Source organism: Haplochromis burtoni, unplaced genomic scaffold (genome assembly GCF_018398535.1).
Source record: "Haplochromis burtoni strain Fernald_Lab_line unplaced genomic scaffold, NCSU_Asbu1 Contig_16, whole genome shotgun sequence".
NCBI classification, from domain to species: Eukaryota; Metazoa; Chordata; class Actinopteri; order Cichliformes; family Cichlidae; genus Haplochromis; species Haplochromis burtoni.
In genome coordinates, this window is record NW_024582377.1 from 1,722,677 (window position 1) to 1,748,368 (window position 25,692).

Genomic DNA, 25,692 nt, shown 5'->3' on the forward strand with positions numbered 1-25,692 from the left:
TTCCTCCTATACCTAAGCTTTTCTATACCTTGCCTAACATTTGTGCATAGATTCACACTCAACTTGGGGTTCAGTATCTTGTTCATACTGGACCAGGCAGGGAATCAATCGGCCAACCTTCCACTTGGCAGACAACCCACTCTACCCTCTGATGGTAATGCAGTGACTAGCCCCCAGTGATGCAGTGGTTAGCACTGTTGCTTAACAGCAAGAAGTTAAGAAGAGTGAGTCTGTGTGGGTTTGCTTCTGGAATTCCAGCTTCCTCCCAAAGACATGCATGGGGTTAGGTTAAATGGTGATTTTAAACTAGCCATATGTGTGAATGATGGTCTGTCTCTCTATATGTTAGCCCTGCGACAGATTGGCGACCTGTCTGGAGTCTACCCTGCCTCTTGCCCTGTGATAGTGGAGATGGACTCAGCCCTCCCTGTGACCCTGAATCAGATAAGCGGAAGAGGATGGATGATGTCTGGGAATACTGACTGGCTTTTGACTCCATCCTCAAGTGGCCAGTGGAGGAACTGCAGGTTTTAGCATTTATGTGTTGGATTCATTTTTTAAAGCATGGGCATTGCTTCTTCAGAGAGCTGGAGGCAGGGAGGGTACCAGCAAAACCTTGTGTACAGGCATCACTGACAATGGACTGATTAAGTCAGACACAGTATGAAAAGAAGGACTTTGATGTTGGTGAGTTGTAAACTAGCTGTGACAGACAGACTAAAGCCTTGTGTGAGATTTGCCATTTGGATGCTTCATAACACATCGGCTGAGCCATCAGCGGATTTGTATTGGCAGTGACATCAGCTGGGATTGAGCATGGCTTTGTGGCCTGCCTGAACAAAGGCTATGCTCATTTTTGAGCAGGGCTCCTGTAGGAAGTTAAGAGCTGTCCCAAGTTGTAAACCAACATGTTTACCCATCCACCATGATTATCCAGCACGGGACTTCCTGCAAAACCACTAATTGTGACTTATTCGTTCCTTTTTATAATAATAATAATAATAAATTTTATTTATGAGCGCCTTTCAAGTCACCCAAGGACACTTTACAATAGGATAAAACACTTAGTAAAACACACACACAGTTTTGATTCCCACAGAAGACTTTTTGCTACTTAGGCTATTCGGTTCCTAGCTTCACATTGACTTGAAGCGTCTACTCAACTCACAGACCTAAGAGTGTTATCAGCAGTGTTATTTATATTTATATTTTAAAAAAAGAAAGCCATAAGAAATAAGTACAGTTCCAAACATTTAAATTCTTTCAACTCTTTTGGTACGACCGTTGCAGCCAATGAAAGCTTGTGTTCATGACTGATTGAATGCTGGATGTTTGACTATAATGGCCCCAAAAATAAATCAGTGAGAACAAATGGAGTCACATTTCCTTCTGACATCAAGAATTAAATCCTCATTTAGCCTGCGGTTGCCACAGCCAACTGACATTGTGATGTCCAAGACACAGCTGTATAAAGTTAAACAGCATCTAGTGGAGATTTTTGCAGTGACTGTTTCATGAGACATACAGACCAAAATAATTCCCATTTGTCTGTTAACATGTTGACTGACTTCCTAAAAATCAAACAATGCTCACACATGAACAGACAGGAGAAGAAAACAGGAAAGCACCTGACAAACTTGGACCGTGCCTGAGACACAAATATGTCAGTGTAGCGTAGATGTGTAAACAGGATTTGACATGTTTGAAATGAAAGAGTGTGTTGTGATATAACAGTAATCACCTTAGGGGAAGGTAAGCAGCTTTTTACTCATAGCTGAAGCACTTCCTATTTTCCACTTTGTTCAAACGTACTTTACAATAATACAGTTGTTGCAGGCAAAAAAATAGCCGTAGTTCGTCACAGCTAATTTAATGACAGGAAGAGGGAGCTTAAGTGTCAAATATTACCATATCCTGTTTGGGTCTGCCGTCCAGGTGGTCCATCGTGAGTAAAATCCTGTTACATCATCTCACAGAATCCTCTTGTTGGAGCTGTCCTCGCCGCTCTCATGCATCTGCTTTTTTCTTTTCTTCTTCGTCCTTTTTCAGGAAATGAACTCAGCAACATGTACAGCAACATTAAGTTACATCATTTAAATCAAAGATGATCACCGAGTGATGAATTAATTCACAAGATTCACTGTGACAGTGAGACCAACTTCTGTCTTTAGCAGAAACATTGGTCTCCCTGTAGGCCTCTAATGAGATCCTTCAAAGTAAGGGGCTCTCTGCCTCTCAGCGTTCCCCTTAAAGGCCTCACTGTGGAGGAAACCAAAGTCGCCCCAACAATGATGAATGGACATCATTAATGTTGTTCATCTGTTTAACTTTTACTCAGCAATCTTGGAAAATGAGGGGTCAACAGCAACAGGGAACTCTTATTCGCTTTTGCACTCCAGTTCCTGAGAGCCACCCATTTGGTCCTCACAATTTCAAAAGACATTTGGGCTTATTTGTTCGAACAGCCTACCTTCTTTCAACCAAGCAGCTAGATCACAGTTAGAGAGGACGTTTAGTTCACATTTTAGCAGCAAACAGCATCTCAGTTAGTTTTAAAACTTAATTTCATCAAATTAATAATTTAAAACACCCACCCTTCAAAATAAATCTTTAAATGAATGAATATTAAATCTTCTCCAATCACATCGTTTATCTCAGAATTGAGGAGACATGTGGTTACCGCTATCAAGCTTTGTGGTTTCAGCAAAAGCAACGGGGGCCTCAAAGTTGTTTCACTTTCAGACAGCAGACAGATCCATCTCCACTGGACTGGACTGGAGTACATTATCAGTAAAACCTTGTTTGCTCGTCTTATCAGCATGTATTTATAGTCCAAACTGTTTGAGTGAGCTTATTAGGCTCTATCAGCTGGTGCACCTTTCAAAACACAGATAGATCACTGAGTAGATGGCGAGATGATGGTGAGAGTCGCTCTGACTTCTGTTAAAATGCATGCTGTCCCTGCGCTATAGCAGGGAGGAGATGTTATGACCCTTAGCTTTTCTCTAAAACATTTTAAAAAAGGCATGAACATCTCTTGTACTCTGTTATTATAGCCTTACGTAGAACTTTTTCTAAATTGGAGGTATCCCTTTCTCAACTTAAGAGGGAGAAACAGCGTCTGAACATCTGCATTTGGAATATTGCAGAATATTTTGGATAATTAGACAGTCTGAAAACGATATTGTTTTTTAAAAAAAACCCGCTGACTATCAAGACAATGACTGCACATTTAAAAGCAGCAGAGAACAAAGTAATTGCAGAGTCAAGTTCCCTGAAGAATATGTTTGCTTTTCTTGTCATGTCCCTGAATTTCAAGAGACATCCATCATTGCCATCTGGAGATACAGTTCAGGAAAAGACGAGCGTGAAACGTCTTTCATCAGCTTTGATAGTTTGCTCTTACTGATTCTGTGGAATAGCCGGTAGCTGGTGGGTGGGGGGTGTCTAAGTGTCTAAGATGTTTAGAGACACCACACTCCTGAGTGTGGTCTGTTCAATAGCAGAGCCAGTGCGGCCATTGAGCACTGCTGAAGGAATGTGTGGAAGCCCACAAGGAATCCTCTCGTTCCAGTGTTTCTGCAAACACAGAAGTCCCACACTGAAGAGTAAGCCTGTGTGTCAACAGAATAGGAATCTCCCTTTTCTGCCTTTGCAAACTTGAATAAATAGACTCAGAGGAAAATCTCCGTGCACGAGCAATGAGTCTACCATCCATGTCAGCAGTTAAAAGATCTCCAAATGTTTACCCAGCCTGAATTGCGCTCACAGAATGTCGCAGGCACTCGGAGGATGTTTCTGTGTACGCTCTATAGTTTAAATCACCTGCGGTGTATAGTCTAGAATTGCACTACAGCATCACAAACTAAATAAACTACCTTTTTATGTTGCAGCTAAAAGGAGGAAGCTGTAAAATGTCATCAGTAAGTTGTATGTAGACAGATGCAGCAGGGCAGAGACCAAGACAAAAGGGGAGGAGATTAAACGGTCTTGTGAAAAGGTGGCGCGGAGCAATTAGACGCAAGTGCTTCTCTCTGTCTTTCTGCTGACTGCAGCTCAGAGGAGGACTGGAAACTGAAAGTTGTTGGCACAACTTCATGCGTGATTTTTTGAAGCGGATTCCTTACTTGGAGATCTTGGACTGAAAGCTGCTCACTGAATATGCGTCGTCACATCTGGCGTTCACGCTTTTATTTCCACAGAATCCGTTTTTAAGCTCATATTAAAGGAAAACGAGACACAAAAAAGTGTGTAAATGTGAATATTTATCAGTTTCTCCTTCTTTTTTTTGTTAAAGTATTATTGTGTTGCCTCCTCGTCACCTCCACTTTCTCCTGAGGGGCCTTATTCATTAGTGAGCACAATCTACTTCATCAGGTTACACGCGCGGAGCTACGTGACTCCACTCATTCTCCGCGCTACTAAACCGGGAGCAGATGACTTGGAAAATCCCTGGCAGCGAGTTTTTTTCTGTTTGCTTCTGTTTCTGAGTATTTTGGAACTTTTGTTGGATTTTTTTTCCGCCACTATCTCCATCGGGAGCCATCGCCACTCTCCACGCACAGACGTCACGAAATGTTACTGGGTTTTGTCGTCGGGACTGTGGTGGCGCTTTATCTGCAGTTCTCACCTGCACAGGTAGGACGTTGCACGCTTCGGTGAAACTTTACACTCAGAAGCAAAATGAGGGGATTGCTTGTTTCCCCCATTCTCCCCCCTCCTCTCCTACTTTGCACTGAAACCACAGAGACTTTGGGTTGAGATTTTCACACGCTGCTCGGTTTATTTTGTGTCTGCTTTGTCCACCAGTAACCCAGCAAAGTAGCAAATAATGCACCTCGTTATAGAATGATAAATAAAGCGCCTATTGTTAGGTCTGCTAATAGCCTCGTTTAAGTTCAAAGTGTAACCTACATATGAAACGCTCGAGTCATCAGAAGCCAGTCAAGTGATAATGATCTATTGTTCTTTCTCATGCTGCTTTGAATGAGCGCCATCGGGCACCCCTCATTCACAAGATGAAACGTGACAAACTGCATCACTCTCTCTGTGGAGCAAATGATGCAAGGTGACTCACTGTTATACTTTGCAAAGCTTGCTAAGCTCATAATTACAGCCGCATCATACTTTAAAAGCTAGGTTCACAGACATGGATTATGTTATATTCCCACTCTTGTAGGCTATGGTGGGATCTTTTTTTCGGTATAAATTTCCATCAAGGGGAGCACTCTGGTCGTCATGTTGGTGATATGTTCTCTAAATGGGAGATTGCTGTGTTTCTTTCCAGGTAGTAGTTGTAGCAGATCCTGGAGCTGCTTATAGTCTGAAAGTGTATTTAGTAAAACTGGATCATGTTAATCTTGCAGGCACCTGCAGCTTTCCCTTCTTGTGCTTTCTTAGAAGGACACGAAGAGAAGGCAGCATTCTTTAACTGCTTTATGCCAAGAATAACAGTAATGAAGATGAACCAGTGTGAGCATGTGGAATTCAATTAAAAGCATAATTTCAGGGAAGCCGTATCAGTGTCAGGAGTTAAACCGGCCTACAAAGCTGGTCTGTTCTGTTGTCTGGCGTCGCCTGTTATTCTCTTAATGAAAGTCTGTCAGAACAGGGTGAAATTGGAGTGAGGAGTCATTCAGAGGCCTGTGTTGTGCCAGAAATACCTGTAAGAAGATGTGTCATTGAACATTCGGACTTGTGCCACCGTATGCTTCAGCCCTTGAACCTATTCAGTCTCTGATTTCCTTCCAAGGTGGCTGGGGACTTTCAGCTGTCTCTGATGGCTTTTATGTTTAATGCAAAACCAGGCAATTCCCTTGTCCATTCACTGCCAGTGTCACACTTCATACTCTGCTGCTTTCCTGTTGAATCAAGTAACACCCCCTTCCCCTTTGCAAAGCTGCAAGCCTCACATAGAGGTACTACTCGCTGACTCAGCCAGGCTCTCAGGGTTGGAAAAAACTCCATGTCCCACCAGATTCCCAAACCCAGAGACTTTGCAGCTGTTGCTTAAGTTGAGAGTGAGTGGGAGAGGCATGAGTTTACCACATTTCCTCTAATCCTCATAATCAGCTCATGGCCCGGTTAGTCAAAACAGGAGTGACAAAATCCAGGGGCCTCAGTGTGTAGCAGGTTAGATGCCCTCTGCTGCACCCAAAGCCTGATGGCCAATGTAACAGATCAAACATCTAACCTGACCAATTAGATGCCATACAGTATGTGAAGATTTGACCTCGGGATCCCTGCAGTTGCTGAAAACTTATTTGCATTTACTGATCATTTGTAAATTTAAACGTTTTCTTTGTTTTCCTGCTTCAATACAATTCAACTCAAACCAGCAGCTCTTTTCACAAGTTCACACACCAAGTTATGTCTGGAAATACAGACACTAGACATGTGTCTGGGAATCGCAGACCAATAATTTAATAATGATTAGCTTTCCTAACTGTCACAGCTGTGAATCATGTGGTCAATTACAGCTGTGGACAGCAGAGAAGCTGGAGTTGACTTCAACTGTTTAATACCGTCCTGCATGAGATTTATAGTGTAGTCTGTGTGTGTGTGAATGTGTGTCACATACAGAGGGCGAGTCTATCATTACTGTATATATCAGTAGTTCACAGCAAGTTAAAAGAAGGAGTGTTTTCCCCAGTGTTCTTGGGTAATTGTTATAAGACAGAAGAGATATAAAGAACCAGTGAAGAGGAAAAGATTGGCTGGATTAAAGGCCGTGTTCTGCTATCTCGCTATGTTCTGCTGTGATTCGCAGCGAAAGCCTAGCTACACCCATCTCTCCACCTCTCGCTATTCCTTGTAGTAATCCCATGCTGCAAATCAGTGGTGTGATAACTTTTATCACTAACACTGGTGTGTTATGTTAGAAGCATGGTGACATGGTGTCATCGGAGAAAATGGAAACAGCGTAGTATAAAAATATGTATGTAAATAGTATTTTTTATCATGAATCAACACTGTAACAGTAGGTGTATTCTGCTGATGTTGATTCCCATTGAAATGAGCAGGTCAAACTTGCAAGCTTTGTGGCTTGTCACTGAGGGTGGAAGCACCTGGGTTTCCCTTCTCAACAATAGTGGCCGCTTTGTCACCCTTTTATGAAATACAGTACAAGCTCCATGCCATCCATCAGGTGTTTTACACATGAACTACAAACAGAGTTCAGTAAACCTAATATTACTTTATGGGAAGTACTGTATATGGAAAAGATTATTGGTTTTAGCCAAATCTCTTGTTATTTTGTACAGTGTATTTCTTGGGACAAAGCAGTCGTCTATTTACTGTATTATTGGCAGACCTGCATGTACAGTACAGTGTGTGTTTTAACCTGAAGTTACAGTAGTAGGACTACTGTGAAACCTGCCTATACATTGCTTTTAAATACCTGTTGCCTCCTGCTCATTTGACAGCTATCCCTGAGTTAGATCAAAACCACTGGAATGCTCTCCGTACAAAGCCGATCTCTTAGTGATCGTAGTGATTGTATTTCATGCTTGCATAAACAGAACCAAACCTGAATGGCATTTGGCAGCATTTCCAGGTGAAATAACTCATGTCCTGAAGATTTGGACATGTGCACAGCTCGCAATTTTGGTCAACTTCTGAAAAAATATTTTTGTGATTATGTTATGATGAAGCTGTGGAAAAAATAGCAAAGGTTGAGGATTATATGCCTCACTGAAATGCAATTATGAAATTCTTTGAGTGACTTTTTAAATTGTATAACAGATATGGGGAAATTATGCCTAACCCATGTGTTATTGCCAGAGTTCTGATGAAGATCATCACTTCATCGGTACACCGTGTTTCTGTGTCTCTAAAGGCAGTGAGCCTCAGCTTCTGCTTTTGTATTCATAAGGACGTGACGCCACACAGGTGTTTCCTTTAAATCACCCTCCGCACCAAAACAATACTTGAGACTGGCCATCTGTACCGCACACATGTGTTTGTGTTCAAGTCAGAGCAAAGAGCAAATGTATAATCAAACATTAAGTCGACTGCTCCCTTCCCGCCGTGTCTTACTCTGTCTTACGCTTAGCACATCTTCCTGTGTAGATCAGATGTCTGCACGGGAGTCCCTGCAGTGGTGGTGACCTGCTGACTGCCCCTCTGTGTTGTTGTGGTACTTCTCCCTGGTTGTAATGTCCTAGCCCAGGGGAGAGTTGCAATCGCAATCAGGAAATATGGAGTTCTCCTTCCTCCAACAGAGGAGGAGGAGTGGTTGTGCTCAGGGCAGCTGTCTACTCAGCTAGCTTTAATCTCCCATCTGGATGTAATTTACTGTGGTTTACAGAACAGCGTTTACTGTAATGGAGACCACAATTACCACCGGTCAGCTTATCTCAAGACTTGTCGTGTGTGTATGTTTGCGGACAGGGTGCACAGTTTACACAGTGGTTGTGTGTTTTTGTGTGCGTCCTTGGGGAGACATTTATGCATGCATTAATGGACTTATACTGGGGAAATCGTGGTTATCTAAATTAAAATTTATGCCGACCCTTACCTCTCCCTCATTACTTGATCCTATTTTACTTCTTGTGGTTTTTTGACTAGACGGCAATGCCAAAAAAAGCAGGATTGTTTTCAAACTTCAGCACTTAGGCTTGAAAAGGGTTGGTTTGGTTGTTGCACAAACGATACCTATTCTTTTTGTCAGCTTTCATACAACAAATCTCTTTTTCTGCCGTATCTCAGCAGCAGGATCCAGTGCATGTGGCTCCAAATTGAGAATGGGTCTGCCTGCACATGGATCCACCATATTTAATGTAAAGGGCAGACATGACGATGTCAATGAGTCTCATCTATCTCCCAGCAAGAACACTTAGCTTAGCTGTATGCATGATATCAATTAAAATGCATTTATTCTGAAATCTGGCAGTTATGCATGCCTATTTATGCTACTTTTTTGTTTGAATCTGTGTGATCTATGTGTGTTTGTGTACTTACATGTGGAATAACTCGTGATTTCAAAGTCTCTCTGATGATTCAAGGCATTGCTGAGGAATGTTTACCGCATGCTCCGATGAAGTTTTTCAGTCTTTTGGCTACATCCAGTGACCACCTAGAGACTGGGTACTTCTCAGTCCTGTAATAGCACCGCTGTCAAAAGCTGACCCGCCATGTGTGTACAAAAGAGAACCGGTCTTTTTTGTAGTGGTGGAGAGAGCGACTTCATGCTCCACGAGAAGGCCATGAGTTAATGTTGTGGCCATGGCGCTGATGACGTGGAATCTGGTTAGCAATAAAGGGCACATGAGGAAGATCAGTAAAGCATCATTTCTAACTTATTGAGTTGTCCACTGTCCCCCCTTCTGATTGGCTGCCTCCCTGAGAAAACCAAATTAGGGCTCCACGTCCTCTGTGACATAATACAGATGCAAGAATAGACAAAATCTGTCAAGAAAAAATGAGCATTTAAAGCCGTCTGCAGTCTGAGACTTTGGCTTACAGTGATTACTTGTACGTATTCTTGACCATTTAAAATTTAAAACCTTTGTTATGATTTATGCAAACTTCTACCACTGTACCAAAATATGTGAGAGAAAATAAAGAAACACAAGATGGGTCCACTTAAAAATTCCCTTGTTATGCGTCTTCAGAATCACCAAACTGCCAGACTACTTATATTTACTCATTTCATTTAGTTTACTGTCATTCTTTACCTCATTTAGCAAACCCAGTCAGTCAAGTTATCCAGCTTGACTGAACTAATTAATGTAAAAGCAATTACAGTTTGTCAGATGGTCAAAGATTAAGGGGACTGCCTAGAGGACTACAGTTTACTACTACAGCCTGAATACCATCAAAGCAGGAGATCCAACGATACATGTGTGCTAATCAGATGACCTAATCTTTAGTCAACAGAAGCAATGAGTCAGCATTAAAACTGCATGTAATATGGCAACATTTTTTGCAGAATAACACATGAAAAGTTGTTTTTCAGCCGAAAACTGTAGAATGTGGTCGGCTTTTTAATGGTGGAAATACAAGCATGTTGTGAAACACTCATTCCTTTCAGTGTCTTGGCTCCATTGTGAATAGTATGAATTAAATCCTATTGTATTGTCAACCACAAGAGATATAACCTAAAACGCCCTACCAGCATGTGAAAAGAAAATCTTACTGCAGGCTTTAAGATAGCCGTCTATTACTTTGTGAAATCTGAACAATGTATGTATGGGACGCTGGTTACTGATAATGATTAATTATTACTGTTTTATACTGGAATACTGGAATGACGTGAACGCATTTAATTGTGATTTATAGCCGCCTTTAGAAAACTTCCATTTCACTCTGCTGGAAAACAAAAGCATGCCCCACCCTTACTCTTATGCAATCCACTGGAGAAGACGAACCTAACCTCCAGTCTGCATCAGTTTCTCCAAGCCCTCAGAATAGGCTTTTCTATCTAATAACCCTAAATTGGTTTGGGAACCTTTGTATTTGATCTGCCATCCTGTTCTTTCCTTATGAAAAATACATTGTGGAATAAGCTGGCTGGACTCCAGCTTTTTCTGGCAGAGGGCCATGAGTACCTGCTGTTTACCTCCTCCCCCACTTGACCCTCAAAGCTGAAACATCTTCTGACAATTATGCTGGGTCCCCATCATGTTTTAGGTTTGCTCCCTATCCACGCTGCCCTTCCTCTGACAGATGGAATAAGCAAGGAGGTTAAAGATGACGCATTTCAGCTGTGTGGGACTGCAGAGTAATGAGGCTTGGGGCCTCTGCGGCCCAATGGCAGGAGCCCAGGGACGCAACAGGTCCTCTGATTTGACCTAGAGTACAGCACAAACTCTTAACCAGCAGTAGTAGGAGCAGAACCTTATAAACAATGTTTTATTTCAGCTACAACTACTACAGACAACTCAATCCATACTCTCTTTCTCCAGCTGATTACTGAAATACTGAAGCACACTGCGCCACCGTAAAGCACCAAATGTCAAGACCTGAAAGCATTTTGTACAACTACAGTAGCCAAATAAGGGTGTGTTACTTATGGAACCTTGTAGATGCAGTAAGAAAGGTTTCTCTGGCACAGGAATAGCTGGAAAGTTTAGGCACTTAATCACTGAAAGGTCCAAGTTATGTTTAAATAAAATGTCAATTACCAGTTACATAAAGCTTAAAGGAGATGTGGCATCCCAATATTTTTTTTTATCTTGCTAGGATCAAAGATTTGCTTACGCGTGTCCCATCAAACATTAGTTGAGAGATGGAGTACACCAGCTTTACAGAGCTAACACTGAGAGAAGCAACTATTCACCTACAGCTAATGTAGGATCACAAATGATCTTCGCATGCATTATCTTTGGAACATGGAGGAAAATAACACATGCATATGTAGACCATATAAAGTCACCACACCTGTAGAGTCCAAGCCACTGCACTGCCATGTTGTTTCCAATCCAATCAGTACAATTTTTTATAACATATATATAATTTTATATTGGTCTTTTTTCTGAAAGTTTCAAAATAAACTAATCGTTTGTTGATAATGATGGTAATTATTAGGTCCTGATCTTTGATTCCTTTCCTCTATTAACATACAGTACACATTTGCATTCATTCATTCTATATATGGTGGATTAAGATTAGGATTAAAAGTAAGGACGCGATGGGCCGTTATTAATCAAATCAAATGTAATCCATGGACTTTTCTTTACCTGTTTGATACATTCACATATGTACCTGTATATGAATTGACCCTCCAAAGCTGTTGCTAGTTTTTATGTATTGCCAACGTTTAAGTCTTGTATATAGAGTCTATAAAATATAAGACTATAATTTTAATCTTTGTGTCAGACTACAGCCCAGAATATTTAATCCATTTTATGAAGCATAGCTTTTTTTGTGTTAGACAGAAACAGTCTGTAAAACTCATTTACTGGAAAGACAGAATGGATGTTTCTGCTTGTGTGTAATGGTAAAAAGAGGAGGGATTTTCTGCTCTTAATTCCTTCTTGATATTTCAGCACTTTCTGTCAATTGCAAAAACCCAGATGTTGTACATACAAGTGAAAATTCCAATACAATTGACACAGAGGAGAAGTATATAAACCAAGAACAGATGAATTTAGTCTAGTCATGTCTAGTTTATTTCTATAGCCTTTAATCACACTTAGTCTCAAAGGTCCTAACACCCACATTATGAAACCAATAAATGATAATGACACATGGTAACGTTACACTCTCATTGAGGACAAGTAAACTCCCTGAAAAAGGTCACCAGGGAACAAAATGTAAGAAACATTCAGGACTGCACAGAAAGCGAGCATGCTTTTAGGATTAATGACACATTGAACACATTTATTAATGTGAAACAGTCCCCCTTTCCACAAGAGCCTAATCACCCCCTGTCACCATGAATCATACAGTTAACACTCCAAGTGCATAAGACGGAGGGAATTGCTACGTGAGGATCCTCATGAAGCCTTTTTAAGAATCTGGTCGATTCTTTTGGGCAGCTCATTCCTCTGCTCTCCACCGCAAAGGGTACCAAAGATGTTTCCTCATCATGTCGAGGCTTAACCCATGACCAAGGTTAGAAAATCCTCCAAAACCTCAAAACGTTCAGAGAGGCAAGTGAGGCCAGAGCCAAAAAACCCTTGTGATGTGGAGCAGCCACGACACGCAAAAGGGTGGAAAAGGGGAAGCTGATCTTATACCAGTTAACGTTGGACACGAGATTCGTTTTATCAGCCTGCCATTGAATATAAAATACACTCAATGGGCCTGAAAATGAAAGCAACTTTTGACAATAACTGGAACTGAACTGTGACTTTCCCATGCTGTGCTTAAAGAATATTCTGCAAGTAGAGCTTATATCCTGCTGTGTTTCAGTGAGGCTGACACAGCCCGATGGATGCTACACTATAGAACAACTCGGCAATCATAGCAACAGCTGTAGATTTTAGCCAGAAGAACAAGAACAACCGTGTTGAAAAACAGGGAAGATGCCTCAACAGCTCCCTTTGCCCAGAAAGGACTCTTGAGTGATATTTGTAGTCTTTAATACAGAATGCTGTGCAGCTCAGAGGACAGGTCAGTTTCTGACACTCATGTCAGTGACAGTTTTACGGGAACTGCTGAAATGTTTGCAAGTGTAAATGCATCATCATCATCATCATTAAATCGGGACATTCCTCTTAAATCACACTGTTTGGAGGGGGGAGGGAAGGATGAATACAGCAGTATGCTGACAGATACTATCCTCATCCTGAAACTAATTTTGGTTCATAACAGGAAAAGGATGGATTTCAACAAAGCACAGATGGTGCATAAAGCAACAGTCTTTATTGCCATCACTCGAGGAAGTCCTTGTCAGGCTGGTTGCTGTTGCATGAAGACTTTTTGCTCCAGTATCATTTGTCCCACTGCTATTGTCTACAAAAACATTGTTACACTATGAATGTGATCCGGCATGTGTCATAGAGAAACTCAAGTCCAACACCAGTGACGAGGAGAATCTGCGGAAGCAGGTTGTCTGCCGCCTGTCCTGCACTTCTGCCGGAGGGTATTTTATCAAACATAGATTTCCCTTCCTGAGATGGAGTCAACCAGAGGTTTTGTGTTTTCCCAGGCGAATGAAAAATTCACTCTGTTTATCATGGGATTATGGGAAAAAATCAAGACGGAGGAGGAAACAATCAATGGGAAAATAAATAGAGAGCTGAATGTTACACCACAGGAAACAGGTTTTGAACCTAAACAGTTGGGCACACTGTAGATATATATGAAGACCTCTATCTGCTGCCTGTCCAAAAGACTCATCCCCAACAGAGTGGGAATGACCTTCCACTTTGGTGTACTGTTGTTCCAGCTATCGCCACCAGAGGATGAAAACACTGGTTCTGTCAGACGTTAGTGTAAAGGCAGGCTGACCTCTCTATGTGTATAAAGGTTGTAGGTAATAGTGTTTATATTTGAGTGGGTGGGTTAACAGTTTGGATTAGTTTTATATAATGTTATTCATGTTTAGGTATGTATTTAATGTTTCTGGCTTATTGCCAGTACCTGTTTCACTTTCATTGTCAGTCTTGAGGCTCGCTGTCACATCCTGTCAGACCACAAATGATAATTCTGGATCCCCACGTTTTGTGTTTTTCAGAGTCTTCCCTTGGCAAGTATAAACAGTACAATGGAAGGTAAGGAGTTCTTCGAGTTTCAAGCTTTTAAGTCTGCATGTCCTGGATAAAATGAGTTAATAAAACTTTCTTCGAAAGAGTAGCTCTGACTCTTTTGTTACGCTGTATTTTCTAGTGTTTTTGGTTTAGAGAAAATAAAAGGGGGAGACTAGAGTTTAACAAAAATATATTCCCTCGTTGTGCTCGTCACGCAATGCTGAAAAATACAAATGACTTAGTTCTTTACTCTTGCATGCTAGTTAGTCATCGAATTTCATCTGAATATAGAGCACAGCAGAGCATGTCTAGGCTAGCAACGATTACTCAACTGCTGACCTTCTCTCTTCATATCCTTTTGCTCCCTTACATTGCTATACATTAATGCTAATTAAAGAGGAATGCACTGGTAGAACTTGCAGGCAGAAATGACTGCATGGACGTCTAAGAGCCAGATCAGCAGAAGGCATGCAGTCCACTCAAGAGGCACTAACTGGCCATTGAACTGTCCCTTTGCACTGTACTACATTACAGTTCGTGGCCTCATCTCCTTACCATGGATGCTTCCCCAGCCGTCTCCTCCCAGCCTGTCTGCTTTTATAAACAGCTGTTGTAGTGTAAGGCTCCATTTGGTGACCTCTGAGGGTCACCACAGTCCCAGAGGTGCCTGCGGGGCAACTCCAGTTCCAGATCCAGCAGGGTTCTGTTCATGGCCATGTTCCCAGTGTTTGTTTTCTCTTACTTCTCTGTTTGGCCATAGTTGTCCCTGTTCTTCCTCCACAGTCTCCCCAAAGCAACTAGGACACTTTCACACATGTACTCCCACAGGAAAGCACACTGTACATTAAACAAATGTTTTTTTTCCCCCTGAAAATGAAAACAGGATACATACTGGTGTATAGGTTTCTGTGTACAAGGCATGAAAGCATGTCATTGCTGGATTACTGAGCTAATTACCAGTACTGTTTGTGTAGAACTGTATCATCTTTAAGTTTAGCTTTTTTAGCTGTCAAATACGATCGATATTGTCACAGTAAGATGAAAAACTGATCGCTAACCAAATAAAAATGCAGAGAAGTCCCAGAAAAAAGATGGCACTGCTTTATACTTTGCCTACTCTTATTCACAGTGCTTGTGTTTGAAAAAGTTTGGGGTCGCAGCTTTTGCCGCACCATTGAGAAGCTGGTGGAGGTGGTGCAGGAATACCCATCGGAGGTGGAGCACATCTACAGCCCCTCCTGCGTTCCCCTGGTGAGGTGCGCTGGCTGTTGCGGAGATGAGAACCTGGAGTGTCATCCCACTCAAACCACAAACGTTACCATGCAGGTAAGACCTAAGTGTTGTGCAACATAAGTGTGAGTTATAACTCGTAGCTGTGAGCGCTTCATGAGATCGTTTTGACAAATCTCCGTTTCACCTCCACCCCTCCTCCATTCCCAGCTTTTGAAAATCAGGCCATCAGAACAAGGTCAAGAATATGTTGAGATGACGTTTGTGGAGCATCAAACATGTGAATGTAGGTAAGAAAAAAAGAAGGGTGTTGTGACATAAGTTATTGATAAGTATGAAAAATATAAACCCTGTCTCCTGGAAGTCATGTTTATGTTTCTCATACATTCATCTCCAAAAACTTGAATTGAATACCTAACAGAAAATAAAGTTGTTTTCCTAAAGATTCCTGCACTGTCGACACACTATCTGCTAATCGAGTTTGGTCATTAGTAGCAGGCAGCATAAACGTAACTTCTAGAAGACTGGGTGACTCTCACAGACTTTTAAATGTTGTACCTGGACATTCATGTTAATTTATCGAAACCTTTGCCCTCAGAATCAGGAAACCTGTTGTGAAGGTTCCAAAGTAAGGGAATATTCTTACAATATCAATTTTGCTATTTGTCAAAAAACGCAAGCTTTTTTTATAATTTGGTTCTTGGTTCAGGAAAAGGCGAAGAGGAAGGAAGAGGAAGGAGAGACAAAAAAAGAAGGAATGTGACAGGTGAGGGGCACACGGGGGGGAGAAAACGTTCACATATCCACCATTTTATCTTATTACAGCTTTTAACAGAGGCTACGTTATCACTTGTGTTCTACAGGTGCCAGGTTCCTCGCAGGTAACTGCAGTGGCGACCCAACCCCCTGTTGCAGTGTGGCTCACTATTTGTTTCCAGCCCAGTGGGAGCATCAAAAGTCTCCTTCACTCATCTATCAATACTGTGTCTGCAGCAAGAGACTCAAACAGCTGGGTTGATTTGCTGACATGCCCTTATGCTGATGGGCAGGGTGTTTTTGTAACGACAAGGTTTAACAGGAAGTGCGTTTTGACTGGTGGAAACACTGCTGTTACAAGCCTGAAACAATGGACATCCCTGGGAGCCAGTGCAATGTAGAGCCAAACAGACTGATGTCTTCTTTTTATGCTAGGTATTACTGTATCAGTTATTATTTGTCAAATCCTTTGGTATTTAAAAGAAGGTTACACATGTAAAAAAGAAGAAAAGTCTATATTTATTAATATAGTTGGACCAGAGAACACCTTGTGGACTTGATGTGCAACTTCTTTGTACATGCGATAAGGAAATGTCTCCCTCTAGTGTTTATGGAAAGTGTTTTTAAACCTCTATATTAAAGTATTTTGCAATCAGATCATCATCATATCTGAGATCTGTTCCAAAAGCCATTGTTGCGTAATTGCTTGGTGTGTATAAATCAAACTCTTTAACAGCATCATGTGACCTGAATGGGAAAACAACATTTAGCAGAAATGTTCATAAAGCGAAGATTTTCCCAAAACTTCAAACTTTCCATATTTATGGAATCCAGCATACAGATGTTCTCCTAACAAGAGGCTAATCTTGATTATCTGGCCCATTCATCTGAAATGAACATATGGATGCACAGTGGGTGTGGCGAGATCAACGGCAACCGGCACATTCGTGTTAAAATAATGAATACACTTATGTTTGAGTAGCACACATGTTTTTGCAAGAGTAGAAATTCCTCGTTTCAATTTTTTCATTTATAATTTTGATCAAAACATCCTCGGATATTTCAGCTCGCCCATCATGCATTTCCAACTCAGGACCAAATACCCATGCGTTGCTTGTTTAGTCGCTCACAGTAAACAGGTTGCAGTTCTATGACAATACATGAGCCTTCAGGAGGGTATTTGAGGTATGCAGATTGAATTAAATACTGTACAGAGAGGCAGTGCACATCAGAGGGTTGGACCCAGTTTTTGGCAAACCACTCATTTTTTCTCGAGTGTCAGTCACAAGGACATAACATACGGTGCACGTTCAATGATACACTACTTCACTCTGCCTGTGCCTGTACTTGAAACATATCAAGGACCATACAACTAATACCCACAAGGCTTCCTTTGAATGCCGTGGAATATTTGGTGTGGTATGTTTCTTACTGTGGTGTGAGCAAATAAGTGAAATGTGAATTCAGATTTAAGTATTCCAGTGGGATATATCCAGTATATATTGTCTTATCTACTTGTCAAAGTAATGGTTGTGGAGGAGGCTCGAGCCTGCCTGTCCCTGACCTTGGGCAGGAAAGAGGGTACACTCCAGACAGCTCACCGGCGTGTCTACGGAATAAAAATTCTTAAAGTTGAAATTTAAAAACAGTGCTATGACAGGTTAAAAGTAATTGCACTGCATGGAGTGCTGCAGCAACAGGGGAAAGCTTGAATACAAATTATTTTTGCTTTTTATAGCCGTTAAAACATCATGTAAGCCCTCAAAATCTTTTTTTATTAGATTCCAAGCTTGAGCTCCCACATGTAAAAGCATTAGTTACGGTCTCAAATGTTCATCCCATATGCTGTGTGCAGCTGAACAGCACAACCTTGTGTCCAACTAGTGACTCAACAATCCCATAATCCCACACCACAGGTGTCATCCTCTGTTTCTAGAAACACTGCAACATGGAAGGGATGAAGTTTCGTAGATATGTTAAATGGCGTTTGTTTGTTTCATGTATCATATAAAGAAAATCTATGAAAATGTAAAAATAGCATTTTGACTGACGTAGTGTTTTATTTCATTTAAATATTTATTTTGTAATAAAACTGTTATGATTGTCAGCTTGTCTTGTGTAATTGTTTAGTAATTCCAGTTGTATTCAATAATTATATACCAGTAGGCAATCCTAATAGATGTACCAACTGCTGGCAGTCTTAATCTGTTTCACATTATCACAAATAATAGCAAACTATATGATAGGCCGTTTACATTTGTAGGCTAAAATATCAAACACGGTAGATTTTTTTTAAAAAAAGACGTTTTTCAGCCTAAACAACTAGTCTGATGGGGTTACGCACACCATAGCGTAACCCCATCAGAGCATAAGTCTGAAAACAAGCTCCTCTTTCGCCAACCCCAAGAATAAAACATGTACTTCACCCGTTTCCGTAGCAACCTTTATGTATCAGGTTATTAAAGCCCTTAATAGTGTCTCACAGGGAGTTGTTGTTCCCGTCACAGCTCTTAAAAGTAGACTTCTTAAAACCACCTAAATTACAACCACTAAAAACTGGACTTATAACCCCATCATCTGAAAACCCTTACTTACTTTTAGAAACTTATCCAGGAGGTTGCCGTAACAGACAATAAAGTTGCAAATGTGTTTTGCGCTTTTTTGTTAAAAAAAGATTAAAAAATATGATTATTATTTAATACTTTCAGAAATGTATTCCATAACAAACTAATTCACAGCATGAATACTTAAATGCAAATGTTTTTCTGTCACCGATTTGTTTAAAACCATATCTGCGTGAATGCGCGCACGTAATTGTGTTTACCTTTAAGACCGCGTGGAGGGCGTTTATTTTGTAGAGCACTTTTGTAGAGCTGGCGTTAGCAACACGGGAGTTGGGTGGCTTTAACTAGCCACATATTTTCAAGCTACTAAAGTCGGATTTTCGCTTTGAAGCAAACGACGTCTTGGTAAGGTTTGTCGAAATTATGCTGGTACTCATATTGCTTGCTTATCGATCTCGTGATAGCAAGAGTTCTGATCTAAAGCTACGGTCGCTAGCAGCTAGCGTTACCCAGCTAAATGAATAGTAAACAGATAAAACATACTGTCGATGATACAGACAGCAGCTAATGTTGCTTTCCATATTTTGTTATTGCAGAAGCACATTTGTGTAACCCTAAAGCTGTGTGTGTTTGTGTCGCGTACGTTGTTTGACGTTAACGGCCAATGTTGACAAAGTTGCGTGTATAGCAAAACAATGCTAGCTGTAGCTAGTTAAGAAGTTATAAACGCTGGAGTGTTCAGCATCCCAGCTTTATAACAATGATTGTCTGCACTAACTTCTTTATTTGTTGTTTTTGCTGGGTAAGTACGACATTGTTTTGTTTTGTTTTTTTAAAGTGTGTCTTGCCATGACTAGCCATCGCAGTGAGTGGTTGTGGGAGGGTCACAGGCCCTTCATCCAATCGTTCAGCTCGAGTTTGTAAAATGGGAGACGTAAGGCAGATAATAATACGCTTTTATGATGTTTTAATCTGTTTATTATGCATCTTAAAACATTACGTAATCCCGTTTGTGGGTGTGCGCCTGCTCTTTTCAGCATGTTGAAAAATAAATACAGTCATGTACAGTATGAATGCAAAGTACAGGCCTTAAACGTGAAGTGATGATCAGTCTTGTAAACAATTCAAAGTAGAAGCTCTAAAAAGACAGATTACGTATTAACTAGAGGTGAGTGTTTATACTGTGACTGTTGTGCTTTTAGTCATTATACACTGTAAATCGTATATAGTAATGAGTTACTATGAAAAAATTATAGGCAAGGACAAATTAAGGGAACAACCTGAAGCCTTGGCCCTGCTGTGTCTGAGTGGCCACCTTTATCTTGTGATTGTTTACAATTATAATTGGCTGCTGTTTATTTATTTGTTCCTAATTTATATTTTATATAACTAGATTGTCACGTAAGATATGACATGTGAAACAGGTAGGTTTGCTAAGGCCTAAATATTGTAGTTTATAAAGGTTTTTAAAATGTGTAAATTATTAGCAAAAACAGTCATTGTGACCCATCTGTCTGTAGCCAAAGATCTTTAAAAAGTCTCAATGTCTTCCATAGCCAAATAGTCTATGTGTCACCTGTCATGAAAAAAATCCAAAGAAATGGAATATTACTGTTTTAAAATGGACATGCTACTTATAGATATTTAATATTCTCTCCTTCCCAAGTCACAGAATGGATTTAAAAATAAAGAAAAAATGTCATCAAACTGTATCACAAACTTGCATAAGACTGTCCTGGAGAAATTAAGTTGCAGTTATTTAACTTCGTCTGTCCATGTGTTTTTGTTTTTTTCTTTTGTTTTTCTCCTGGATAGACCATCATGAACCGGTTTAATCAACCAGGCAGTCACAGGACTCTGCCGTTCACCCGGACATCGCACCTTGGAACATGCAAACAAGACCTGGAAAGAGATTCAGGCTTCTCAGGTTTGATTTGCTTACATTCAAAAAAAAAACTAGCATGCCTTTTAAGTCTTGTGATTGTGCAAAATATTCTTGATTTTGTCTGAAAGAACACGTGTCTTGACCTGGGATATAATTAGCCTTTATATAATTACAAATAATGTCTATCAGTTCATGAACAAGGTCGACCCTAATCAAATGTGGAGATCTAGGTCACATTTTCTATGTAGGTTATTTACAGTATGGGGGTTGACCTGAATTTGATTTAGCCCTTCACATTAAGATGATAGTATCCTTTTTCAGACACGCTACAGATATTTATCTACATCTGCCACTGTTTTCATACAGCTAATGTTTTTCCACACAGAGCAGAAGCCTTTCTTTTAAACATGATGAGCCTCATATATGTGTCGTGTTGTCCTCTTAGATGCTAGCTCGGAGTACCTCAGCACAGTCGAAGTGACTGACTCTGAAGACGCAGCAAGAAATGGGTCAATAGTCAGCCAGGAGCCAACTGGTCCACAGGTGGCTGTGATGGGAGGTTCATACACTGGACTGTCTCCAATGATCATCATGAACAACTTCGTGTTAAAGCAGGTAAAATATTTCAATATTTGTCTGAACAGACTACTGTGTATTTCATTACTCTTAGAGTGTTTTATTGCTATATTGTCTTTGAGCTTTAGTGCTCAATGGAGCATTGTTTGGCTCAGAGTGTTTTGTACTCTGAACTTTTAGAGAAATTAGTTAAAAGCTTAATTTTGGATGGCGTTTATTAACTCAAATTGAGCATTCAGATCTGTCTGTGCATGTTGTGGGTAATGTTGTGTTTTAACACTTTCCTTAGACTGTGTATGATCTGGGGCTGGGCAGTTTTCTTTATAATTCAATTGTGCTATCCTCTGAGATCAGCAAAAGTGATATCAATGCTGCTGAATTGGTGGTGGGTTAATGTGCACTCACTGAGGTAATAATATCCACTCCCAGTAAGCCATACTTTGTACCCCAAACACACCAAAAGCAATAATGCTACTGTTTGATGATGATTCAGCCTGCCATAATTAGAGTTTATAATAGAACAGTTATTAGCTGAACAGTGAAAACATTATTACATCATTACCTATAGCTGCCTCTCCTTTTTTTTTTTTTTTTAACTTTTTTTTTGGGGGGGGGGGCTACAATCCTCCTAAGTTGTTCAGTCTGTGTTTACTTGTGTAAAATCTCTCACTACTCTACACCATGCTCTCACCACACACAGTGGCCTCTTTCACCGACAAACACACACATACACCCACAAAAGTTGAAAGCGTGAGATAAACAGCGAACCCGGCAAGCACTCACATGGAGCTCTTGTTTAAATAAAACAACAGATAGAAACACCCTCTGTTTTGTCTCACTTTGATATTATGATGATGGTTCAGTGTAGCAGGTCCTCCCCCTAACACACAGACACACTTAAGTCATTCATCCATTTCAAAGTGGAAGCGAGGCCTCTCAAGTATCTTATTATAATGCAGAGATGCCAACAGCAGAACTAACCAGACACATTAAATGTAATATAAATGGAAGCTTGACAATCCCTGAGATCATCAACTATAACCCTGTAACTCTGTCATGCACTTTATGTTTAACAGCTACCATATTATAGATAGTATAAGAAATGTTTTATAACATTAAAGGTCTGTTTGTTTGTTTTTTTTCTTATTTTCTAGCAATCATCCACAGCTCCAGCAGAAAAACAGTGGAACTTTCCTTCACCATTGGAAATAATGCCTCAGTCACAAGTGGTTCTTCTTCAACCCATGCTATCAAATGACAACAACAGCTCTCCAAAGACTGGCTCTGAAAACACGCGACAGTCAAAAAGCTACATGCCCATCCTCAAATCATATCCCAAAATTGCCCCGCATCCCATGGACACACCCACTAAGAGGGTAGGATCCTCAAGGGTGAGGGGGAGTACAGCAGCAGGATATAACCAGCGACAGAGGAGGCATCATCATGGCCACAGGGTGTACAGCACCCCCAGCCCCCTGTCAGCACTGCAGATGACAGCCCAAACCACATCCAACTTTGAAGCACCAACAAACCAAGCACAGAGTCAAGAGCAGCTTATCAAGTCTTTTTCCTCACAGGTAGGAACCAGCTCCCTGCCCTCCTACACAGATGAATTTAGGACTCTAGCAGAAGACAACAGGATGCTTGATGACGAATTCGAGGATGAGGACTCGATGCGCACTAATAAGGAGAAACGCTTCAGCAATACCTACAACATACTCAACAAGTCCGGCTTGCTGGGGATCACCATGCGCACAAAGCAGCTGATCAAAGAGAATAAGCGCACCCAAGACCAGCTGCAGCAGCTTCAGGAGCAGACGACTCTGCTGCTGGAGGCTCTGAGCAGTGGAAACCCACAACTCTGGACTAAACTCCAGCTTTCTCTCCAGGACACAGAAAAGGAACAGTGGGGGGCGAAACCGCAGAGCATCCTAGCTTAAAATATGTACGGACATAATCAGTGGTCCTGAATCTGGAGACGAGGATTAATCAGGAGGCCACAGGGGGATTTAATAAATGTGGACAAATTGTGTTAAATATACTCTTGAACTAAACTTTAAGCTTTCAGACCTTTATCAGTAGGCTGTAGGTATTAATCACTTTCTGCAGCAAAGTTAAGAAATTAGACAGTTTTGGAGCAGCTGGTTGGATATAAAACTAAAGGTCTGTCTCATATTGCATGTTGTTGTTCTGACGACATCAGAATTGATATTACTCCAGGACCGTCACTTCAAACGACCGGTCACATTGTTGGGATGCAGTAGCTTTGCAACTTCGTGATAAAGGATGGTGGAAAAACCAGCAGAAGTGATATGGGAAGTCAAAAGCTATTTTCAGCTGCTCCATTGTCACAAGGGTCCCCACAGTGGGTAGTTCCACATGTTTGATTTGGCAGAGTTATTATTCCAGATGCAACCCTAAAGGGGATTTCTGTCTCCAACCTAAATATCATTACGGAGTTGAAGAATGGGAATTCAGAAAATGTGACATAAAGAGCAAGAAAGTCTGTATAGATGACATATCAGGGTAGATGAATAGGTTATATTCAGTCATATAGTGCTGATCTGCCCAGCCAAACATCTTCACAGGATAGCAGTAATTATATTTGCTGCTTGTGGTGACATTTCCTATACTTCTTACCCTTAGCAGTGTCAACAGTGACTGGGCTAGTAGAGCAGAAGATATCATTGGCATGCTTAACAAGTGTTTGTGTTTTTGCTCTCAGTCCCAGAAGAGGAAGGCAAAAATTTGCACTGCTGGTTTAAGCTTAAGCAATGAAACTACATAGCTACATTTATGGGGTTGCAGTTGCAGTTTTAACTGCATGTTAGAAAAAGGCAGAGTCATTTGCTCTTTTTCTCTTAGTTGCACAGTCGTGACGCAACAATGTGATCGGTCCACAGACACTAAAACGCTGACATCAGATCGTGCTGAGGTCGAAGCAGCCGTTCTTATGAGATGGGAGTTAGGAAGCATGCTTGTATTTCGAACCGTTGCCTATAATGAATTTTCTTGCCTCTTCTGTTTCAAAATAGCAAGTATCACTTGCAATAGGGCTATGGCTTCTGTGTCAAACTCCTAAGTGTAGGGATGCACTGATTGTGAAGTACTGACACCAGTGTTTAGCCGATAGCCCAGGCTGATACGTTTTTATTTTTCTCTTTGTTTTGTTGAAAAGTTGCAAATGTTTAAAATTCTTTCATACTTTGTCACGCTACCTTTTCTCATTAAAACCAGCTCAAAATTGATGCCACACTGTAGATAAACACTGGCCTCTCACTTTGATAAGTGTTGTCTTACGTGCTGAGAAGCCAGTGGTCATCCACATGATTGATTTCAGTTCGTAATGATGTTCGGTCAATATATCGGTGCATCCCTACTTGATTGCATTAATGCATGCCTTACAGCACATACAAAGACACATGGGGTTTACTCCTTATACGTGGCATGAATGTTGCTAGTGTGGAGAAAGTATGAGGGTTATTTACTTCTTAGATCAAATCCATCTTTCATCTTTAGTCAGCAGGTTCCTGTGATCTTTGTTTTTCTTTATCCTTTATTTCTAAACTGGTAAATCAAACTGATAGAGCTGATGCATCTTTTGTAGGAAGTGTCTTTTCAAACGGTGTCTGATTCACAGAGAGTTCAGATGGCTTGCTAAATCGTAACAGTTTGTTTTTCGTTTAATGGAAGTTTATTTGGTGTCAGTATTATTTATTTGTAATGATGTTTCTGACCAAGACTAAAGTTGTGTGAATACTGTAAACGGAGATTATTGCACGGATTTGGCCAGTTCTGGTAAAGTAGGCTTCTTTTTTTATTATTATTATTATTAAATAGAAACTTCATACCTACAGCTTGTAGCAGGTGATGTGCTGTAGCTATATAACTGTGTTGCCTTTGGATTTGTTGCTCTCATGTTCATTCCTGCTTTAATTTTTGCTTATTATTTAGTATTAATTTAAACTTTAAAACAATGAAGTGGGCTTGTTTTGTTTCATTTCTCAGATTTCTGAGTTGCCTCTGAACATAAGCATAAGATAATGTGAATATAAATGTTTATCAGAAGCCCTGCACCTCTTTTTTTTTTTTTTACCGGTAAGTTAATGTTGTATGTTATGTCGATGCTTAAGCAGCTAAGATTTCTTTATTTCTTTTTGAGCTTAATTTGGGAGAAAGTTTAATATACTTAAGGGTTTCCAAAGATTTATTCTTCTTTGAAGTTGTATAACCACCCACAGTGTGGTTAGATAATGCATTCAAAGTTACAGTATAGAAATCATAAGCACAAGTTAAATATTAAGTCTAGGTTCACTTTGATTTGTTTTCAGGACCACGATTTGCATACCCCAACATTAGTAATTAACCTGAATATTAAAAATGAATCAAAAGCAGCCTTGGTTTTAAAAGGGCAAAAGGAGGGTGGCAAATTACTACAGTTTGGATACCTTTTTTTTTTCTGATATTGTCAAGTGTGCTTTGTGTAAAACTGTTGGAAGACCAGTGTGTCATTATTAAAGACAATAATTAATCACTTGCTGTG

General features: G+C 40.5%; 2 protein-coding genes across 5 annotated transcripts in view; one reads left to right on the forward strand and one right to left on the reverse strand.

Moving 5' to 3' along the window:
• The window catches only part of slc35f4 (solute carrier family 35 member F4), a 37,018-nt gene extending 34,832 nt beyond the window's left edge, over nt 1-2,186 (reverse strand). The window contains exon 1 of the mRNA XM_042218219.1: nt 1,909-2,186. The gene's annotated coding sequence lies outside the window, so the exon portion shown is untranslated. The remainder of the gene's footprint in view (nt 1-1,908) is intronic.
• A 1,807-nt stretch (nt 2,187-3,993) lies between these two features.
• On the forward strand, nt 3,994-25,683 carry pgfb (placental growth factor b). 4 transcript variants are annotated; one of them, XM_005916752.3, is made up of 7 exons: nt 3,995-4,638; nt 14,126-14,162; nt 15,268-15,464; nt 15,579-15,658; nt 15,967-15,996; nt 16,078-16,134; nt 16,232-19,093. In XM_005916752.3, exons 1-7 carry the CDS (start codon nt 4,576-4,578, stop codon nt 16,251-16,253), a joined length of 486 nt encoding a protein of 161 aa, XP_005916814.1. In that variant the 5' UTR covers nt 3,995-4,575; the 3' UTR covers nt 16,254-19,093. The 4 variants fall into 4 exon arrangements, with proteins under 4 accessions (XP_005916815.1, XP_005916814.1, XP_042074155.1 ...); XM_005916753.3 differs by lacking the exon at nt 15,967-15,996 and having other exon boundaries at nt 3,994-4,638; XM_042218221.1 differs by lacking the exons at nt 3,995-4,638; nt 14,126-14,162; nt 15,268-15,464; nt 15,579-15,658 and adding exons at nt 20,504-20,615; nt 21,019-21,188; nt 22,304-25,683 and having other exon boundaries at nt 15,667-16,134; nt 16,232-19,098.
• The last annotated feature ends 9 nt before the right edge of the window (nt 25,684-25,692 follow it).